We start from the raw sequence: 23,047 nt of genomic DNA, 5'->3' as shown, positions 1-23,047 counted from the left end.
CTCAGAAACTTGAAATATGTCTCATAGTCTTCAACAACTGCCACCAATGTAACAGACCAAACTAGTTACAGCAACACGTCTATGGCCCTTCACCAATTAATTCTTGCTTTTTTTGTTCCAAATCTTCACATATACAGATACCCAGAAATCTTGAGTCTGTAAATATTAGTTGAAATTTTCATGTGGAATAAGATGGGAAATGGTATTAAAATACTTTTTGTTTTAGATAGCCTATAAAAGCCCACTTAAAATTAAAAGGCTGAGAAAGCTATAATTGAGCTATCTGTAGCAGAATCCAAGGCCCACAGAATTGTGGACTATATAAGCTTACGGATTTATGTCTATTGCCCCCACTTTCTCTACAAAGTAACATCAAGAAGTTCTGTGCAATGACCAAGGGACAACAAACCTATTTTCTCAGTCCTCAAAAGCCAAACATTTTAATTTTCAACTTATGTAACAGTGGCTTGACACCGAAGTCACAAAACAATGCATCTTCTTTCAAACTAGTTGAAGGTGATGGCCGTCCATGGCAGATGCAACTGAGGAAACAGAACATGTCGTGCGCCTAACTTGTATACATGAACAAGACCAAAAGCCACCTCAATCACTGGTCATAGTCCAACCCATAAAACAGTATTGTCATTACTTAGTTTTTCTTTACCAAAAATCAAGTCTCCTCTGTCATGGTTTGTCTCCCATAGAGCAATGCATCTTCTTTCAAACTAGTGGTTGATGGCCGCTCATGCCAGATGCAACTAAGGAAACAAAACATGTCTTTCGCCTAACTTGTATATGTCATATGAACAATACCAAAAGCCACCACAAACACTGGTCACAATCCAACCCATAAACAGTATTGTCTTTACTTATTATTTTTCCAAACACAAGACCAAGTCTCCTCTATCTCTGATTTGTTTCTCCCACGTTTATGATCTTTGATCTTTATACTTAACAACTCCTAAGAGTTAGGCACACAACTGATCTCCAAGCTAAAAATAGGTACTAATTTGTATATTTCCATCATAATTAAGTTATATACATATTGATGTTTATATTTTGTTATAATAGGTAGTTTAGAGTCTTTAGACAGACGTTTATATTTTACTAATCGAAAATGAACGGAAAGTACTTTACATTTGACGTTTGTGTTTATATTAAACAAAATATTATTTAGGAAACAATGTCATATCTTCTTATATATTAAAATAGAACTCATGACTTCTTTCATGTGTGATTTTTTAATTTACACCATCACTTAGAAATCTTATTAAATGTATTTTATTAAGACTAATAATACATAAAATTTTTAAAATACTTTAATCATAATATCTTTTGATATCTTTTTATTTTAATTTAAAATTTTAACAAATCTGTTTTAAAAGATTTTTACAAGATCTTCATTTTCGAAATTATATTTAAATACTTATACTAATTTCAAAATTAGTTTGAAATATTATTATACATTAATATATTCAGTTATCGTTTATAAAATGAAAATAAAATATTCTATACACTACAAGAAAACATATTTTTTACTAGGGCAGTATTCGTTGTAAATTTGTCGTAAACCGGGTGTTACGAAGAATTAACGTCGAAAGACGTTTCGTTGTTAAACGTCCGACGTAACGGAGGTTTCGTCGTAAACGACTCGTTACGTTTACGACGAAATATATTCCTCGTAAAGCGCAGGGAAATGATTCGTCGTAAAAGCCACGTAAATATTCGTCGTAAAGCCCACGTAATTATTTCGATGTAAAGCACACGTAAATACTTTCGTTGTAAATCACTCGTAAACATTTCGATGTAAAACCCTCGTAAATATTTCGATGTTAATCACTCGTAAACATTCGATGTAAACTCCATGTAATGTTTACGAGGAGTTTACATCGTTTCTTATTATATTATTATTAATTAGTATATAATAGATTTTAATTTATATTTAATATTCAGAATTTAAAATAATTTAAATTTTAAAACGAAATATGAAATTGGCAAACATATTTTAAAAAGTCATACAATAATATTTAAATTCATAATACAAACAGAAAAATAAAAAAAACTACATATTCTCGAAGTAGTTGGTGGGGTTGCTCGGCTGTTGACGGGTTGGATCGGACTCTTGGGGATCTCGTGGTGGCATTCCAAGAGCGGCTCGTCTCTCACTCAACATTCTCTGCATAACCGGGTTTCCCACGGCCATCACGTCTAGCAAATCCTCAAGAGAGTCTAAACGAACCTGCTGGCTATCCATTCGAGCTTTCATCTGAGCAGTCTCTTCATCCCGTCTCGAAGTGTATGACGAAGTTGCCCTTGCAACTTCGTTAACAGAGGCTATACCGACTATCCGTCCCTTCTTTTTAGGAGCCACCTATAAAATCAAAACATATATTAATATAGTTAATTATGTTAAAATATTTAAAATAATGTAAACAAAAATTTTAAGTTACCTCTTCGAAGATTCTGTCGACCTATTCGGTGGACAATGTGACTGGTAATCCATCGGGAGACTCCTGGGTTAGTTGCGTCTCCCGTTCTTCAATCCGACCAGCCACTGTTCGGAAGAGTTTCTCAGATGCAGGATCCACAAAAACTCCCTGTAGATCTCCCACTTGTCCTTCCAATCAGAGACTGTGTTGTAGAGGCGTATCTTTGCCTTTGCAACGAATTCCGCCTTCACCCTCTCGGTGATTCCCAAAGACCAATGCCACTTTTGCTGAAACATAAAATTTTTTAAAAAATTACAATTAATAATAAATATTAAAAATATATATATATATATATATATATATATATTTAAAAGTAAAAATTTAATTAAATTTTAAAATCTTACTGCAAAACATTTAAACCACGTGATCTTAACGTGATTTGGTGTCTTGCTCCAGTTTGGGTATGCCTCGTCGTAGTAACCCTTAATCGTCGCCGAAACACTCCGGCTAACACGGTTGTTAGCCCCAAACCTGGAAAAAAAATAATTTAACCGTTAGAAAATAAAAATTAATTAAATTTTAAAGTAATAAAAATTAATAACTTACCAATAAGTTCCTCGGGGTCTATCGGGGTCTAGAACATCCAAACCCTCCCGTCCAGGCTGGGCAAGCAAATCCTCCACCGTATATCTCGCGAAGGGAGCATATGAAGGCACACGCAAATCCGGGTGAACTGCACCTTCTGGGACAGGCTCAGGTGCAGCCGCTGGAGGAGGAGGTGGAGGCATCTGCGGTGGAAGAGGAGGACTCGAAAAAACTCTCTGAGAAGTCTGAGAGTCTGGAACTGCATCGGAAGACGATGGACCGGAAGAAGATGTACCGGAACCATCGCCAAACAACTGGGCATAAGTAGGTGCTGCTGGTTTCCTTCTAGGAGCCATCTAAAAACAATTTAAATAAATTTAATCAATTATGACGACATAATTAAAAAATTATTCCGTTACCTAACTAATCACCTAAACTATAGTATTCCGTCATCTAACTAATCACATAAACAAATTATCTAAATAATCACCTAAACTAATTACCTAACTAATTAATAACCGAAACTAACTTAAAAAAAAAAAAAAAAAGGAGGAAAGAGAATGTACCTTAGAGGGAGAGAAGAGGAGTTTGGGAGGAATGGACGAGGCAGCCTCGTCTCGGCGTCCCAATATATAGAAAAGGTTTCGTCGTAAACGCGACGTAATATTACGACGAAGTTACCAGGCCCGCGTTTTTTCATTTACGACGAAGTTACCAGGCCCGCATTTTTCGATTTACGACGAATTTACCAGGCCCACGTTTACGACGAAGTTACCAGGCCCGCGTTTTTCCATTTACGACAAAATTACGTGGAATAGATAACTATTTATGACGATTTTACAACGCTTAACCCTAAACACCGAGAATGAAATCCCTTTAACCCCAAAGTCACATATCATCTAACATCATATCTCTCATCTACTACTTTGTGCTCTTTCTCCAACTTAAACTCTAAAACCCTAAAACTCCAAATAATTTTTTTTTAAATTAACACAAATACATATTATATAAAACAACATTTGTTACACATACATTAGGATGGTAAAAAAAACAATATTTCTTTAAACATACGTTACAATAGAGAAATACAACATCAGAGACATATATTACATCACTCTAAATCGTTTTCGTTCTCATCAATATTACATCACTCTAAATCGTTTTCGTTCTCATCACTATCATTACAATCATCATCGTCGCTTCTCTCGAACTCGTCTTCACGTGCTTCATCTGTCGCATCTTCGGGAATATCTTCATATTGAAAGTTTTGCGGGTCGATCAAAAGGATTTCATCAGTTGGTTGTTCTGGTACCTCAACTTCATTGATAGCGTCTTCTTCTTGCAAGGGCGGTTCTTCTCCAGCGACAATGCGTCCACGAGGTGTAATTTTGATAGCAGCTAACCAGTTTATCCCGGAAGTTCGAAGCCGAGGATAAGGAAGGAAGCTAACTTGCTCGGCTTGTGAAGCTAAAATGAAAGGCTCAAATTTGTTGTATCTTCTCCCAAAATTGACATCCACAACACCAAATTTTTTATACCGAATCCCTCGGTTCACAACAGGATCGAACCATTCACATTTGAAGAGGACGCATTTTAGCTTCAATAACCCCGGAAATTCCACTTCAATAATCTCCTGCAAGATCCCGTAAAAGTCTGTTTCACCTTTCACACATATTCCGTAGTTACTCGTTGCCCGATGTCTCCCATACTCGTATGTGTGAAAGGTAAATCCTCGTGTGAAATACATAGGTGATGTGGTGACCTTTGCAACTGGACCTTGAACCAATTCGTGAAACCATACGGGATAATAAGGATCGTCATAATCAACCTGCAAAAAGCAGTTATTCTTAATTAATATTGAAGTATCAAAACACTTACTTAATTAATCAATGTATGAGATATATTACGTACCTGTGATTTTAACCACTTGACAAAGTGCTTATCTTTACGTGTGTCCACATCAGTTGCAGATATTCCTGGTATTGCTTCTTCAACTTGAGATACAAACATGCTGCAAATTAAACAAATAATCAAGTCATACATAATTAACTGCAATTCATATAATTAACATTCACAAAAATATTTACCTTTCAAAGTAACGGGTCACTGCATCCTCGCAGTTGAGCAGAATATAAGTGTGGGCACTATGTTTATCCTCTTCACATGACCACCATACTTCTTTCGTTTTACCACCAAACCGTGCAATTTCGCAGAAAATGTCAGGAACACCATCAATTGGATATGATGTCGGTACTCCACCATCATCATATCTTCTAGGAACTCTTTTCCTCGTACGAACAGTTGGAGCAAAGTAGTATGATGTGAAGTTAGATGTTTCGGCTGTCAAACTTCCCGCAACTATTGAACCTTCCACCTTTGCAAGATTTCTTGCTTTCCCCTTCAAATGTTTCATCTGTCGCTCATACGGATACATCCATCCGTTGTGAACAGGTCCACGAAGCAATGCTTCATACGGTAGGTGGACAACTAGATGCTCCATGACGTCAAAAAATGAAGGAGGAAATATCTTCTCCAGGTTGCACAATATGATCGGAATGTTATGATGAAGTTGTTCGATGACTTCTTCCTTGAACGTACGTGTGCTGAGATCTCTGAAAAAAGCGCCGATGGCTGTATATTGCAAAAGTAATCAAATTAATAACATTTCATAACATATGTATATATATTAACGTTTTATAATTACCTGCAAGTGCTTCATGGACATTTGCTGGAAGGAGCTCGGCAAAAGCAAATGGAAGTAGTCGTTGCATAAACACATGACAATCATGACTCTTCATTCCGGAGAACTTTTGACCTCGTTCAACACATCTTGACAGATTTGAAACATAACCATCAGGAAACTTAACTTCTGATGCAACCCAGTCAAACAAGGTTGTTTTGGCTTCTGATGACAACCGGAAGATGGGAACAGGAACGTTTCCATTGCTCTTGATATGTAACTCACTTCTTGAGCAAATATCAGGTAAGTCCATCCTTGACTTTTTGTTATCTTTTGTCTTCCCAGGGACGTTAAGTAATGTATTCATGATGTTCTCAAAAAAGTTCTTCTCAATATGCATGACATCCAGATTGTGGCGTAAGAGAAGATCCTTCCAATAGGGTAGCTCCCAAAATATACTCTTCTTATGCCAATTGTGAGACACACCATACCCATCAGGCATATTTCCAGGAACATGCCAATTTCCTCCAACTTTAACTGTTTCCTGAGCTCCGTAATAATCAATGTCTGCTTCGATCTGCTGGCCGGTGAGATATGGAGGAGGACCGTCTCTGACAATTTTTTTGTGCCGAAACAATGTCTTATTTCTTCTGTACGGATGGGCAAGTGGAAGAAAGCGACGATGACAGTCAAACCAACAACTCTTCCTACCATTCTTCAGTTGAAAAGCATCCGTCGATCCAAGACAATATGGACAAGATAATCTTCCATGTGTTGTCCAGCCAGACAACATCCCATAAGCAGGGAAATCACTTATCGTCCACAGCAGAACTGCTCGCATCGTAAAATTGTTTTTCAAGGAACAATCGTACGTCCTCACCCCTTCTGACCACAATTGCTTTAGCTCTTCTATCAACGGTTGAAGAAAAACATCAAGAGACCGTTTTGGATGCTTCGGCCCAGGGATTAATATGGTCAAAAATAGAAATTCTTGTTCCATGCACATATCCGGCGGTAAATTGTACGGCGTAAGAATGACTGGCCACAAAGAATATTGTCTACCAGACATTCCAAATGGACTAAATCCATCGGTGCATAACCCAAGATAGACATTCCGAATATTTGTAGCAAAATCTGCGTGTACCTTGTTGAAATGTTTCCACGCTCTTGCGTCTGATGGATGTGCAACCTCACCATCTCTCTGGACATGTTCCGCATGCCACCTCATCGACGCAGCAGTCCTCTCAGATTGATATAATCTTTTCAATCTGTCTGTAATTGGTAGGTACCACATCCTTTGGTACGGTACCCTATTCCTCCCACGGCCTTGCGGTTTGAATCGTGGTTTTTTGCAGAATCGACACTCTTCTAACTTGTCATCTTCTTTCCAGTAGATCATGCAGTTGTCGATGCAAACATCAATCATCTCCGAAGGCAACCCAAGACTATAAACCAATTTCTGAATCTCATAATAAGATTCAGCAGACACGTTGTCTTCTGGCAAATACTCTTTAAACAACTCCGCCCATGCATCCATGCAATTCTCAGGTAAATTATGATCCGTTTTAATATTCATCATCCTAGCTGCTAGAGACAATTTAGAGAGACCTTCTCTACAACCAGTGTAGATTGGTTGATTTGCAGCATCTAGCATTTCATAAAACCTTTTTGCATCCAAATTAGGTTCTTCTACATTTCCAGTTCCATCAGCTATTGTTGTAGTTGTTTCTAAAAATGCATCACTAATCATATCTTGAACCCTATCATGATCTACCATCTGCTCATGATCTTGATGATAATTATATTCATTATGCAAATGATTCGGTTCTTCACTATGATGACCATCCTCAAAATTATTATTACTACTACTAGCTTCATTTCCCCCATAACCCTCTCCATGTTGATACCAAATGTAGTACTGTGGTGTAAATCCTCTGTTTACTAAATGCTTCCATACAGTTTCACTACGTGCAAATTTTGAATTCTTGCATTTCCGACAGGGGCAGAACATCTTACCGATTTCCGGTGTGATCGGTGTACAGCCCGCCTGGTGTATGAATGTCTCTAGCCCGCTCAGAAATGTGTTCGTCACCCTCCCGTCGGAATTTTTGTGCAAATACATCCAACTCCGTAACTCGTAAATACTACCGTCACCGGCCATTTTTTTCTTAGATTTTTTTTTGAAATCTTTTTTTCTGATTTTTTTTTCTGATTTTTTTTCTCCCATTTGTGTGTTGTGAGGAAGAGAATTGTGGGAAATGACATATATATATAGAAATTTTCGAGTTGGGTAGTTGAAATATAACAACGATTTTACAAGGAATATTTTACATGGATTTTACATGGTTTTAACATATTATTTACAACGAATTTACGACGAAATTAGGTAAGTTAAAGCACATTGAATACACGTTTTCGCCTAAATATAACGGTAACATGTTCCGTTGTAATGTCGATGTAATGATTACGACGTATTTTTCTTTCCACGTACATTCGTCGTAAACTTACAAGGAGTTTACGACGAAATATATTCGTCGTAAATTTACATGGCGTTTACGACGAAAGTTGGATTCCTCGTAATTGCGTTGTAAACATCATGTAAATTTACGACGAAATATTTTCGTCGTAAATGTTCGTTGTTATGGGCACGTTTTCTTGTAGTGATAATATTTTATCTATTATATAATCATAATCAATCATATTAAAAGAAAATTAATATATTGAGGTAAATATAATAAAATTGTATTAAAATTATAAAACTATAAATTTTATTTTCGTAAGTATAAAATATATATGTTCAAAAGTAAAATCTAATACGTTGGTAAAATGGATTAACATTAGCAAACTATATAATATATGTAAGAAAATTAACATGTATTTCTTTAAAGCTAATAATATAAAATCTTTGTAACTACTTTAATCATAATATATTTTCATTTTAAATATAATATAATATATATTATATTTTCATAATATGATATATTTTCATTTATATATTATATTTTAAAATTCTAATAGATCTGTGTAAAAATATTTTAACAATAACTTAATTTATTTTAATTTATCATTTATAAAATGAAAAATAAATAAATTATATCCTACTTTATCTACTTTATAGTCTTGATCATGTTAAAATACAATTATTATACTTAAATAAATATGATAAAAGTATATTCAATTGATAAATTTATAAATTTTATTTTCATAAATATAAACTGTTTATTTTAAAATATAATATGATGATAGAATGGCTTAAAATTAGCAAACTATATAATAAATGTCTAAAAATTAACACATCTTAGACTTTTGTATAGACAATAATATATTATCAAAATGAATAAGCATAAAAAATATTGGTAAAAACAAATTCAGCTTTGAAAGACGGGTCAGAATTTAACATAAATTAAATAAAAAATAATTTTCAAATATGTTTTCTCATAAATATATTAATTTCCTTAATAACTAAATGCAAATACAATAAGATAAAAATATAATAAGAATTGACAAATTCATACGGTTTTAAAAAATTGATTAATTATAACATGTAAATTATAAAATTATTGTATTTGAAATAGTTATATAAATATTTAAGCATATGGTTAACGTTAAAAATATATACACTTATGTTCTAAAACAATAATTTATGTATAGAAAAATGAAAACAAACATCCGCGCGGAATCTAGTTTCCAAATTAAAACATAAGCACTGAAACTAATGTTTATTCATAAAAATATTATTGCAAGTTTGTAACTCTCTGACCGCCTCCACTTCACAAATCACAAGTCACCTTCTTCTATTCAATATGTGGTTGATTGACATCAGTACGTTATCCGGCCACGGTCGATATTTTTAGAGACTCGAAAAACTTTCTTACATATTATGTAATTCTCACATAATTTTAATTTTATTTACGTAATGCACATCAATTTTGACATGTCATCCATTATTTCACTATTCTACCTCAGATAGATTTCTTACCCATAAATGTATTTTGAGAACATAGATCGAGTCAATTTTATTTTTAAAAACTTACATCGTCTATATACTAAAATATAGATTAAAGCAAAATTTATAGAGATTCAAGAATCAGGACAATGTATGGTAATTGCTTGAAATAAAGATTCATGAATACATAAATCCATGAATCTCAAATCGTTTATACTTCAATTTACACACAAACTCTCATAACCCCATTTATAAAATCTTTACAAATAATATAATCCCAGGCGGCTAACTCAATAACCAAAACAAAGCAGAGCAAGAAGAAAAATACTAATGAAATCTTTGTCTCTTAGCAAATTCCAATCCAGTAGCAATTCCAGGAACAGAACAACTTCTGAAGTTGAGCATTGACGTCGTTGTCTTCGTTGAACAACCTTTCAAGATATCATACGAGTTCGAAACCGGCGGGACCCTGAAACTCTGTTGAAGCGGCGGAGGATTACGCCACCTTGGAAGAGGACCGGCGACAAGAAGTGTCTGAAGCAACGGTCCTGACTCCATCAGAGTCTGAAGAAACTTCCCTTTCTCCGGTAAAGTTTTGCCTTTTATGATCTCATTCATCAAAGCTTCAGCTGGATCAACCTTAACCGGTCTCTGCTGAGAATTATAGACCCGGTTAACGGGTCGGTTACTGAGTTTCATTTGGTGAACCGGTTCCAGTAAAATGTTGAAGTTGGAGAATTCGGAAGACGAAACCGGTTCGAGGAACGAGTCAACCGGTGAAGAGCCGTGCGAGTTTGACTCAGTGATGCTCGAGTTAGTTTTAATCGCGAGGAGTTTCTGTAATTGATCTTTAGCTTCGTCTCTTTCTTGACGAGCGAGTTTGAGGAGACGAAGAAGACTGTTCACTTCTTCTTGATGAAGCTTTGATTCTTCATTGGCTTTTGTTTTCACAGCTTCAAGCTCAAAGGAAGTGTATTGAAGCTTTTGTCTTAATTCATCCATACTCTGTAATAAATATCAAAATGTTAAAAGTAGTTATTATATGAAAAAAAATACTAAAAGTCAGAAATTAGTTAATAAAAAACGAACCGAATCATTGAAGAAATCAACATCTAGAAAATAGTATACTGAATTTGCTCCAAAAAAAAAAATATATAGTATATTGAAAAAGATGATAAACTATTAAATGCAATGGCTTTTTTTTTTCCTAATGATGTGAGATAACAACCTTGCGTTCATGGGGTCAAGAATTCACTCAAAACGTTACTAAATGTAAACCAAACATACATTAATCATAAATATATATAAACGTCAGGGCTTGAAAATAATTAAAATTTTAAAATAATAATAATTAAAAAAAAAAGACAAAAGAAAAATAGTATTTTGAGTTAAATGGCAGAAAAGTACAACAAGTCACATTATTGTAGGTGAAATGGTTTGTTCTTATAGATTTTCATAGATCTTAGAGTTTTTATAATGTCGGAAATAAAAGTGAAATGTCGGAAAGAAAAAAGAAGAAGAAGATACAATACTCAAAAACACCAAATGTGAATTATTATAAACCAAAAACTCCAATTAACTATCTTAATCACATCTTAATTACACAGACACACAATAATTCGGAAGGACGAAGCCAAATTCAAAAGGTATAGAACTCTAGAATTGCTCATACATAAAAATGCGAAGACATGAACATAATCTTCATGCAAATTATTAAGAGAACAAACCTCTTGGTAAAACCAAATAGAACCCAACTCTTCCATATTGTTTTGTCTGTTCTTGTCTAGATTCTTGGAGCGAGAGAAAGGGGAGAGAGTAGAGAGAGGGCGTTGCAGGGGAAATGTTGTGGGTATTCTTATAGCTGAGAAGAAGAACCCACAGCAAGAGAGGACAAGGAGATGGGCGTTCATGTCATGTCATACGCAAAAAAATAAAAACAAAATAATAAAAAAGGAAAATGATTAATTTTGTTTGACTCGAAAACTTGGTTAGATTCCATATTTGTCCTTTCTCTCTGAGCAGCACTGAGCTTTCTTTCCTAAAACCTCTCCCACTTCAGCCGGGGACTTTGTCTCTTCCTTGAAATAATTCGTTATTCTTACTTTTACCGTTTTTAGTTTCTTAATATTTCTTTTTCTTTTTCTTGACTATCATGCATGACAATTTATACACAACATGTAAACATATAACCATGCATGACAGTTTTTTTACCATTTTTATACCTATATATCATGCATGGCATTTTTGTACATAACGTGGACATTAATGATGTTTAATTATTTATATTGATGTTTATTTAAATTTCAAGAAATATACTTTAAAAGAACAAATCTATTATCTTTTAAGAGAGATTAATTTTTATATACAGTGTCAACGATTATATATATATTATACTATGTCATATATGATATATGTTATTACAGCACTCTCTGATTGATTGACATGTATGAAATCTTAAGTCAGCAACTTCCATTGTCATTAGTTTTTGTTTTATTATTCTGTTACTTTGAACTTAATGCCTCCCGCTTCGTATGGCTTTAAATTAGTTTCAATAAAATGTTTGTTGTATTTATGTATTTCCATACAATGCAAGCATTATTTTGTATTAACGAGTAACACACCAAGTTGGCGATTTACATGACAGAAGACTGAAATGGAATTTCTAACGGCAGGATTTGTGTTTTTGTACAATAATACGCTTAACTTACGCGTTTTAAATGCTAACTTTCGAACGCGTTTTAGTGGTCATTATTGCTAAACTTAAGCAAACATTGGTAAGTATCTTATATATTAGGGGGCCTATTGGAAATGAAATTTGAGTGGAATCTGAAATTTTTTAAAATTCAAAGATTTTTAAGAGTTAAGTAGATTTGATGAATTCTTGCCATATGTATTACATAAATTGTCATTGATTATGATTGAATAGTATGAATTTCCATATATGTTTTTCTTTCCAGATTTTTCTTTCAATAAAAATAATTAATTTTTTTTTATTTCAAGAAATATAGTTATTTGATATTAAAATAATTTCTTTATTGTTTAATATTTGAATTTGTCTAGTTTGATTTTTGTTTAAAATTTTCTAAGGTCAACCTATGATTTTTTTCATGATTCTTGATTATGTTATCTTTAATAAATTTTTTATCTTTAAATTTCTTTTTACAATTATCTTTCACATGACAACAAAAATGTAATACACAACTTTTTGTGTTTGTATATTTATGTTTTTTGTTACATAGATTCTAAGAATCTTACACTACAAGAAAACACATGCTTAACGACGAAATTTAACGAGGAAAAACAATCCTCGTAAATTTGCGTCGAGTTTACGAGGAATTTACGTGAAAAACTAAAGTCATCGTTATTTCCTCGCAATGTAACGACAAAACTGTTTCGTCGTAAAGTGGATGTAACTTTACGAGTATTTTACGAGGATAAACTATTTCCTCGTAAATACGACGTAAACTTAGCGTGGTATTTACGAGGAAATAGTTTACGTGTATTTAGCGAGGAAATTTTTGAATCCACCAACTTTATAGGTGTTACACGTTTTTTTTGCCCACCTAATTAATTTTCGTCGTAAATTCATAGGAAAATTACAACTACCAGATTCGATTTTTCCTATAAATATGGATGTTTGAACATCATTTTAAACACACCAACAACAAAAAACGTGAAAGAAAAAAAATGGCTGGCTCCGGGACTATTTACGAGTTGCGGAAGTGGATGTATATGCATAGAGATGCTAACGGGAGAGTGACGAAAGAATACCTTGCGGGTCTGGAGACATTTATGCATCAAGCAGATTCAACACCGCTCGCCCAAGAAAGTGGTAAGATGTTCTGTCCTTGTCGGAAATGCAACAATTCGAAACTGGCAAACCGTGAAAATGTTTGGAAGCATTTAATAAATAGAGGTTTCACGGCAAATTACTATATATGGTTTCAACATGGAGAAGGTTTTAATTATGATCAGAACGAAGCTAGTAGTAGTAATAGCAATTTTCAGGAAAAAGAACCGGTTGATCATCATTTGCATAATGAACATAGTTACCATCAGGAGGAGATGGTAGATTATGATAGGGTTCATGATATGGTAGCTGATGCATTCGTAGCTCATGATGAAGATGAAGAACCTAATATAGATGCAAAAAAGTTTTACGAAATGTTAAACGCGGCGAATCAACCACTTTACAGTGGTTGTAGAGAAGGTCTCTCTAAATTGTCGTTAGCTGCTAGAATGATGAATATTAAAACTGATCACAATCTACCTGAAAGTTGCATGAACGAATGGGCGGACTTGTTTAAAGAGTATTTGCCGGAAGACAATGTGTCTGCTGATTCTTATTATGAGATTCAGAAACTGGTTTATAGTCTTGGGTTGCCTTCGGAGATGATAGATGTTTGCATCGACAACTGCATGATCTATTGGAGAGATGATGAGAAGCTAGAAGAATGTCGATTCTGCAAGAAGCCACGATTCAAGCCGCAAGGACGGGGACGTAATAGGGTACCGTACCAACGGATGTGGTACCTACCAATTACAGACAGATTGAAAAGATTGTATTAATCAGAGCAGACTGCTGGAAAGATGAGATGGCATGCCGAGCATACTCAGACGAATGGTGAGATGACTCATCCATCAGATGCAAGAGCCTGGAAACATTTCAACAAAGTACATCCAGATTTCGCTAGCAATATCCGGAATGTGTATCTCGGATTATGCACAGATGGATTTAGTCCGTTCGGAATGTCAGGGAGACAATATTCATTGTGGCCAGTCTTTCTTACTCCATACAACCTGCCACCGGAGATGTGCATGCAACGGGATTTACTATTCTTGACCATATTAATACCTGGTCCGAACCATCCAAAAATGTCCCTGGATGTTTTCCTACAACCACTGATAAAAGAGTTGAAGGATTTGTGGTCAACAGGGGTGAGGACGTATGACTGTTCAACGAAGACGAATTTTACGATGCGAGCGATGCTTTTGTGGACCATAAGTGATTTTCCTGCCTATGGGATGTTGCCTGGATGGACTACACATGGGAGATTAGCTTGTCCATATTGTAATGGAACGACAGATGCGTTTCAACTGAAAAATGGTAGGAAGACAAGTTGGTTTGATTGTCACCGTCGATTTCTTCCCATTGGCCATCCTTACCGAAGAAACAAGAATTTGTTTAGGCACAAAAGGGTTGTGAGAGACACTCCTCCTCCATATCTAACTGGAGAACAAATTGAAGCGCAAATCGACTACTACGGAGCTAACGAAACAGTTCGTTAGGGTGGTAATTGGCATGTCCCTCGTAATATGCCAGATTCTTACGGTGTTCATCACAACAGGCACAAGAAGAGTATATTTTGGGAGTTGCCATATTGGAAGGATCTTCTTTTGCGCCACAACCTCGATGTGATGCATATAGAGAAGAATTTCTTTGAGAACATCATGAATACAATATTGAATGTCCCAGGGAAGACAAAAGACAACATAAAATCGAGGTTGGACTTTCCGGATATTTGCTCAAGAAGCGAGTTACATATTAAAAGCAATGGACAAGTTCCCGTTCCGATATTCAGATTATCTTCAGAAATCGTCGTAAATATAACGTAATACAACGAGGAAATAACGACGAAACCTAAAAATAAATATGGGGTTTGGAATATATGAAGTAGAAAATAAGGAATATGGGATTTGGGGTTTGGGGTTTCAGGTTTCGGGTTTCGGATTTGGGGTTTGGGGTTTCGGGTTTTGGGGTTTCGGGTTTTGGATTTCGGGTTTCGGGTTTCGGGTTTTTGGTTTTGGGTTTGGGGTTTCGGGTTTAGGGGTTCGGGGTTTGGGGTTTCGGGTTTTGGAATTCGAGTTTCGGGTTTCGGGTTTCGGGTTTCGGGTTTGGGGTTCTAGGGATTTAACCATAACACTCGTTAAAAATAACGACGAAACTTAAAATTAAATATGGGGTTTGGAATATATGAAGTAGAAAATTAAAGATGGGGGTTTGGGTTTCGGGTTTTGGGTTTCGGGTTTGGGGGTTGGGGTTTCGGGTTTCGGGTATGGGGTTTCGGGTTTAGGGTTTGGGTTTCGGGTTTCGGGTTTCGGATTCTAGGGATTTAAACATAACACTCGTTAATTCCACGTAAGCACAAATCGTCGTAAAGTCCTCGTAGGATGAAATCGTCGTAACTACCACGTAAAATGATTTAAACAAAACACTCGTTAATTTCACGTAAGCACAAATCGTCGTAAAGACCACGTAAACGGATTTATACATAAACCCGTTAATTCCACGTAAGTACAAATCGTCGTAAATATCTCGTAGTGTACAAACTTTAAAAAAAAAGGAAAAGGAGAGAAATACCAGATTAACATGTGGCAAGACTTCCAGCAATTATAATACGTAAGTCTCGCCCACATGAATTCTAATATCTTCTCCTTTTCCTATTTTTTTCAAATATTTATAATTTGAATAGGATTTCTTTGAGGATTGTGATTTGAGATAAGGTGTGATTTGGGAGTTTGTGTGTGGTTTGAGAGTGAGAGTTGTGGGTATATTTATAGGAAAGCAAGCCTCGTTAATTCCTCGTAAGGTAAATCTTCGTTAATACCTCGTATAAAAAAACACGGGTCTTTGTGATTCCTCGCAATTTCCTCGTAAAAAAAAAGACGGGCCTTTGTAACTGCTCGCTATTTCGTCGTAAACTTACGAGGAATTTGCGACGATATGTAATCTTATATATACACCCGAGCGCTCACTCTTTCTTTCCTCTCTACTTCCTCTCTACTTCCTCTCCATTTCGTAGCAATGGTAAGCCTCTCTGATTCCTCTCTAATTTGGTTAGTTTAAGATAGATTAGGTGGTTAGTATAGGGAATTTAGATAGGTTTGCGGATTTTATGTTGTTTAGTGTTGATTATGTGGATAATGTTGGGAAATATATTGTTGATGTTAATTTTAAAAATTTCATTTTTTTCCCAGGTTCGAAAAGGAAGACTTACTGCCCATTACAGAGAGATCTTCGGTGAGCCGGGTAGTCGTTTAGACCCGGCCTCTTCTTCCGCTCCCAGTTCTTCGGGCCAGGAGACTGTCCCCGAGACTCAGTACACTCAGAGAGTCTGTGGGTCTACTTCTTCTACTGCACCATCGGCTCCTCATGTGCCTCCTCCGATGCCTCCTCCTGTGCCTCCTCCGATGGCCGTCGATATTCATCCTGATTTGATGGTGCCTCCGAGTGCTCCTTACTCGCAGTACACTGTAGAGGACATTCTCAGTCTGCCAGGCAGAGAAGGTTTACCAGTCATCGACCCAGACCGACCGGACGGAACTTTGTGGTATGTTGCATTAATTTTTTTTAATTCGTTAAAATTTCTTTTATAACATTAAAAAATAATTTATATTTTAAATTTGTATTTTCCAGGTGGGGGGTTGACGGATGTCTTGCATCAGACGTAACCGACACGATCAAGGGTTACTTCTCCATGCCACATCCAAACTGGAGTAAGACGCCTCACTACGTCAGAAAGACGTGGTTCAAAATTTACGCTGTAAGTTTCTATTAATTAATTATATATACTTTAATTTTTTCATGATTTATATATATACTTTCTAAAAAACTAATTGTTAATTTATTTTTCCTACAGCAAAAATATACTTGGGCCTTGGGGATCACTGAGAGGGTGAGGAAGAAGTTTAACGCGAAGGCGAAAGTTCGCTTGTTGGACACGGTCTCCAACTGGAAGGGTGACTGGATCGTGAAGGGGTATGAGCGTGGCAAACCCGCTGAGCTCACCACGGATGTGTGGGATGGCCTCATCCGTTATTGGCGCCTTCCTGATTCCATTAGAATCGCCCAGGCTTGCTCTAACTCCCGTAACACGGTCGATGAGCACGGAAACGGGCCGATGCTTCACACTACGGGCCAAAAACCCCACGCCGGTGTCCGTTTGGAAATGGTAATTAAATATTTTATTAAATAATTTTTTTAATATATATATTAATTTATTCTAACTTTCTTAACTGTTTTTTAGGCCAAAGAGACGGGACATCTCCCGTCTTTTATGGAACTTTACGAGAGGACCCACAAGAACAAGGCGGGCGTATTTGTAGATGGTAAGTCCGAGCAAATCTACAACGACGTAGTTGCTCGGGTTGAAGACCGCCAGACTCAGCTGACCCAGCAGTCTACCGACGGATTACCCGTCACCTTATCCACACTTGACGTGGATAAGATTTACGAGGAGGTAAATTTTCAAAAAAATGAATTTTTTATTATTCATTTAATTTAACTTTAAATTTTTACTTACAATATTTATTTTTTGTTTTTAAGGTTGTCCCTAAAAAAAAGGGACGGACGTTGGGTATTGGTTCCGTCAACGATGTTCCAAGAGCGACATCGTCTTATGGTCAGCGACGGGATGATGAAGTCACTGAGCTGCGTAGAGAGTCCGCTCAGCTGCGTAACGAGTTGACCGCGACAAAATCTCGTATGGGTGGAGTCGAGGGCTTCTTGGACGTTATTGCGGCCACAAATCCGGAATGAGAGTCCATGTTGAGGAACATGCGACAACAACATCCCATTCAAGGCGAGTCATCCGACGTACATAACGAGGCGGATGTTAAGAGGAGGAGTGATGAATTCTACCGGGCGATGAACGACCCTTAGTTTTTTTTTTTGGTTGTTGTATTATATAAATTCAAAACTTATTTATATATAAAATATTTTCATATTGATTTATTTTTATTTTAAATTTTAATTTATTATTAAATTAAATAATTTTAATTATTTTTTAATTATATTTTTAAATTCTGTAAAAATAATTAAAACGAAGTAAATTCGTAGCTAATATACGACCTCTTTACGTGGAAACCTTACGAGTAAATGACGAGAAACAGTTATCGACTATTTTACGAGGAAACATTTGCGAGGAAATAACGAGGAAAAGTTTACGAGTATTTTACGAGGAAATTGTTTCGTGGTTGTTACGTGTATTTTGCGAGGAAACTCTTTCAAGGTATTTACATGTAGGATACGACGAACTCATTTCGAGGTATTTACGAGGAATTGTAGCGACGTCCTTGCGTGGAATATTGACGTGGTCTTTACGACGAATCGCCCTACTTCGTCTTTACGATGAAATATATTCCTCGCTAAGTTACGACGAATTAGCGAGGAAATATGTGTTACGACGGACGAGTAACGAGCAAACGCGCTTCCTCGCTATTTCGTTGTAAAGCCTCTTTTACGACGAAATAACGAGGAAAACCGCCCTCGTTAAGGTTATGTTTTCTTGTAGTGTTATGAGTATAGATGATATTTATAAAGTTGAATGTTATGAGTAAAACTAGAGAGAATTTATGTCCCAATAACAAGAGAGTTTACTAGAATTAAAAAATCAATAAAAACTAAACTTTTTGAATAACAAAGGATTTTATATAGAATTTAAAAGTCCATAAACCAATAACAAAGGATTCTAACAAGATTGTAAGAATACATAAACCAATAACAATAGAATCTCTAAATTTTATAACTCCTTCAAAATTTAACTACCAATAACCCCCCCTTGAAACAGAAGTTACAACCTTGATTCATGTGTGATTTTTTAAAAATGGACCTAATGGACTTATTCATAGAAAGTCATGTTACATTTAATATCTAATCTTATTATTTAAATTTTGGGCCTACCAGAAATTTTTATTGGGCTATCAACAATAGGTTTTAAACAATAGATGATCCATTGGATTTATAGATAGTATAAATTAAATAGATATAACTTAATGTTGTAATGCTATACTTCTATATGCTAAATATTTAAATATTTGTCGATGTTAACTTTTAAAATTATAAAGATTTTTTTTTAAATAACAAAAATCATATTATCTAACAATGATTAATCTTTACTACCCTAAACCAATGAAAACAAATTTTAAACTATATAGTTTATTTTAAAAATTAAAAAAAAAACTAAATGTTTATATAGTTTATTTACTCGATAATATAAATCTATGAAGCAAAAAGTTTAATTTTTATAAACTTTCTAAATTTGTGAAATGTTACAATATCTTTGAATATGGCAATATAACAATATTTTACTAATCTTTATATATATAGTTACGATTTTAATAATGAAATAATAATCCAAAAAAAAAATATATATATATAGAATAAGCAGTGCCGTCTTAAAAAAGTTAATGACCTAAGGTATTAATTTATTCCATTTCCATGAACTAAATAAAAAAATTGTGGTATTCAAAGAAAATAAAAATAAAAATGTGTTTTTGTGTATAAATTAGATTTTTGTTAATAGAAAAATTGAGAATGGTGTAAGTTAATTTTTTGTTCTTATTGTATTTAAATTATATTTATTTAATCATTCACGTTTTTTATTATAATTTCACCAACTAATTGATATTTAATAAACAAAAATAGACCTTCTTAATTAGTAAAATAACATTAAAAATTTTGGATCTATGGACCCATGGCAATTGTCCATGTTGCCATGAGTTAGAGCCGGCTCTGAGAAGAAGATACAAATACATGTGAAAGTTTGAAACAATCTATTCAATGAAAAAATATACAGTAAACTTATTATGTTTTAAAAATTGATAGACACATATATATATTATAATATATATCAATTTAGAATTGAAAACAAAATATTTATATAAAAATAAATGAAAACAAAAATCCGCGCGATTGCGCGGATCGAGATCTAGTTTAAGTTTTAATATCGAAGTTCTATGTATACTGTTCTAGAAAATATATTTACCCATCAAATTGTTACTCTACACCAGTTGGAAGTATAAAATTGTCAAAAGAATTATCTTCGTATTCTTAAAAATTTCAAACACTAACAAAATGAAAATTGACGCAAACAAAAATATATTCTCAACATAGGTAAATCAACTGTTTTAGGGGGTGATTGGTAGCTGCTGTAGGTGCTATCCACATCCCTATTTATTTCTAAAGCACCAAATTCAGAGAAATCAATCTTTAATTTTTCTTTTGAAACCACAGCTCTTGAAATAACTTACAGCTGTACAAGTGCTCTGCAGAACCAAATATCCAAAGCAATTTTTTAGTGCTTTCCATAAAATTCTACAGCAATAAAATCTAAAGCCACAACAAAAAATCTACAGATTTTTTTCTACATCAAAAATTTTAAAGTTACATCCCTTACAAATCCGACCCTTAATTGGTCGTATAAGTACTGATATTTCCAAGCCTAGATCATTTTATTTTAAACGAAAGATCTAGGTCAAGTTGCTAGACTTTTTCGCCACTGCATTAAGTTTTTCATTTCAAGTAGTAAATTCATCGAATCAGTAATATCTAAAGTATCAATTTTTAATAACTACATCACTAACTCTTAAAATTCCTTTTTAGTTATAATTAATTAGAGTAAGTTAGGAAAAATAATAGAGTAAGTTAGAGGGTTATGTACTCTGGCTTCTGATAGTTTTTTTTTTGAACTTCTCTGGCTTCTGATAGATAAACTCAAAAGCTATGTATCCGCATGGATGCTCCCAAAATAAATAAGATAACCAAGTTGGCCCCTACCTTTTAAAATACTTGATCAGCGGAGGTTGCACGATGGTTACAATCATTGGCTCTACGTGAATTCAAGAGTGAACAAAACAAAACAAAGGGGTATTATTTTATAAATAGATAAGAAATTGGATTAGTATTTTATACAGTGATAGAAAACGTATAGTTTTATCAAATATTCTATGAAACCACGAGAGGCTCCTAGATTTCCTTATGAACTGCCCGAGAAACTGAACTACATATACACATATTTTGACTTGTTAAATAAGTAATTAACTAGTGATTGATATGCGCATCCGTGCGGATATTGATTCTTACATTTTTATACATTGATATTTGTTTTCAAAATTAGTGTTATATATTTTTAGGTTTCTATACATCAAAACTAAACTCATCCTGACCCAGAATGACTCAACTCAAAACCCACACATAAATTTAGAATATTCAAGCGGGAACTAATTTCTAAAAAACGATACCCAAAAATAACAACTCGTACCTAAATTAATAGTCAATATTCGTGCCTAGCTGATTCTATAAACTAATAAAAATGACTATTTCTACGTGTTTGGCTAAATTAAGTGAAACAAAAAGATTTGTTCATTTAGTAAAATAATTATATGAAGTGAAAAATTAAGTGACAATAAATGTAATACATCTTTATTATTTTGATTTAATTTATTATTTTATTCACAAAAACATGTTTTTGAATTATGTTTTTTGCTACATAATTTTTCACAGATTGAAACTAAAATAAAAAAAAAATTAAGTAAGACAAACTAAAATGAACGTTTAACCATATGCAAAACCCAGTTATTTTACATTTTTTATTTTATAATTTGCACAAATTTAATGTTGATTAACTAATAAATAAAAATCTGCACTTTTTTACTATGGTAATATAATTAATGATGTGATGTATTGTTAAAACAATATAATTAATGAAATTGCTAACCTAGCTGAAATATGGAAAGACAATTAATGAAATTACTAAAATGACAATATACTTCTTTTTTATAATGTTATTCATATTTTCAAACAATTCTCATTTATAATGGTATCCTTGTTTCTAAACATTACCAAACGGTATTTCAGTTTTAATAATATAGATATTTAGTTATATATGAATATATTATCATTTTCTTATGTATAAAAATAATTAGGAAAAAATTAAAATTAGGAAAAGAGGGGAGAGAAAGTAAAAGTCTCTTATTGAGAGATCCATTAACTTTTGAGAGAATTTTCATCATTTACCAAATTTTAATGATCAGTGTTATTTTGTTATTAAAACTTAATGTGAGAAACTAAACCGATATCTACACGTACCATTACCAATGTTTAATGTTCAAACTTACAGAAATGATTGCAACATGAGTTTCGTCATCCACATGAATTGTTAAATTGCAAAATATTTTTGGCATTATCAGTTTAACTGATATGTTTACTAGGAATTTTGGTAAAACATTTTGTAAAATCCCGAAATGTGATATATGAAAAAGTTTAAGAAAATTGATTTGATTATCTATATCATCAAAATTGATTTACCTTTTTCGTCACACATCTGTTTAGAACTCCTGAGTTAAGCGTGCTTGAGCTGTAGTAGTGGAAGAATAAATGATTTATCGGGAAGTAATTCACGATACCGTGTGAGTAAGGCCAAAGCACGGAAAAAAGTCATGTGGTGATTGCAGGGTCAGTAAACAAGATTTTCGGGCCTTGTAAAAATTAATGCACTGACTGTAAGATGGGATGGAGCCCGCGGGCCGAGTGAGCGGGCGTAGATGGCCCATTAGTCGTGGTCGGACGAGGCGTTACAAGTGATATCAGAGCTGGTTAGCTATCTCGGTTCTGATCCGAGAAGCATC

General features: G+C 34.2%; 1 protein-coding gene across 1 annotated transcript; it reads right to left on the bottom strand.

The window, feature by feature from the left end:
- Positions 1-9,748: 9,748 nt before the first annotated feature.
- On the bottom strand, positions 9,749-11,779 carry BNAC04G15550D. The gene is made up of 2 exons (XM_013845734.3): positions 11,368-11,779; positions 9,749-10,645 (listed from the first exon to the last, which is right to left on the bottom strand). The coding sequence occupies exons 1-2, from the start codon at positions 11,548-11,550 to the stop codon at positions 9,968-9,970; spliced, it is 861 nt and encodes a 286-aa protein (XP_013701188.2). The 5' UTR covers positions 11,551-11,779; the 3' UTR covers positions 9,749-9,967.
- Positions 11,780-23,047: the final 11,268 nt, after the last annotated feature.

Source organism: Brassica napus, chromosome C4, assembly GCF_020379485.1.
Source record: "Brassica napus cultivar Da-Ae chromosome C4, Da-Ae, whole genome shotgun sequence".
In the NCBI taxonomy this organism is placed as follows: Eukaryota; Viridiplantae; Streptophyta; class Magnoliopsida; order Brassicales; family Brassicaceae; genus Brassica; species Brassica napus.
Note: the sequence above shows the minus strand (reverse complement) of the source record. Positions and strands in the feature narration are given on the sequence as shown.

Coding starts and splice junctions, on each gene's coding strand:
- BNAC04G15550D (XM_013845734.3), bottom strand. CDS start 11,550: ATGAACGCCCATCTCCTTGTCCTCTCTTGCTGTGGGTTCTTCTTCTCA. Junction 10,646..11,367: donor CTATTTGGTTTTACCAAGAG/GTTTGTTCTCTT, acceptor TATTTATTACAG/AGTATGGATGAATTAAGACA.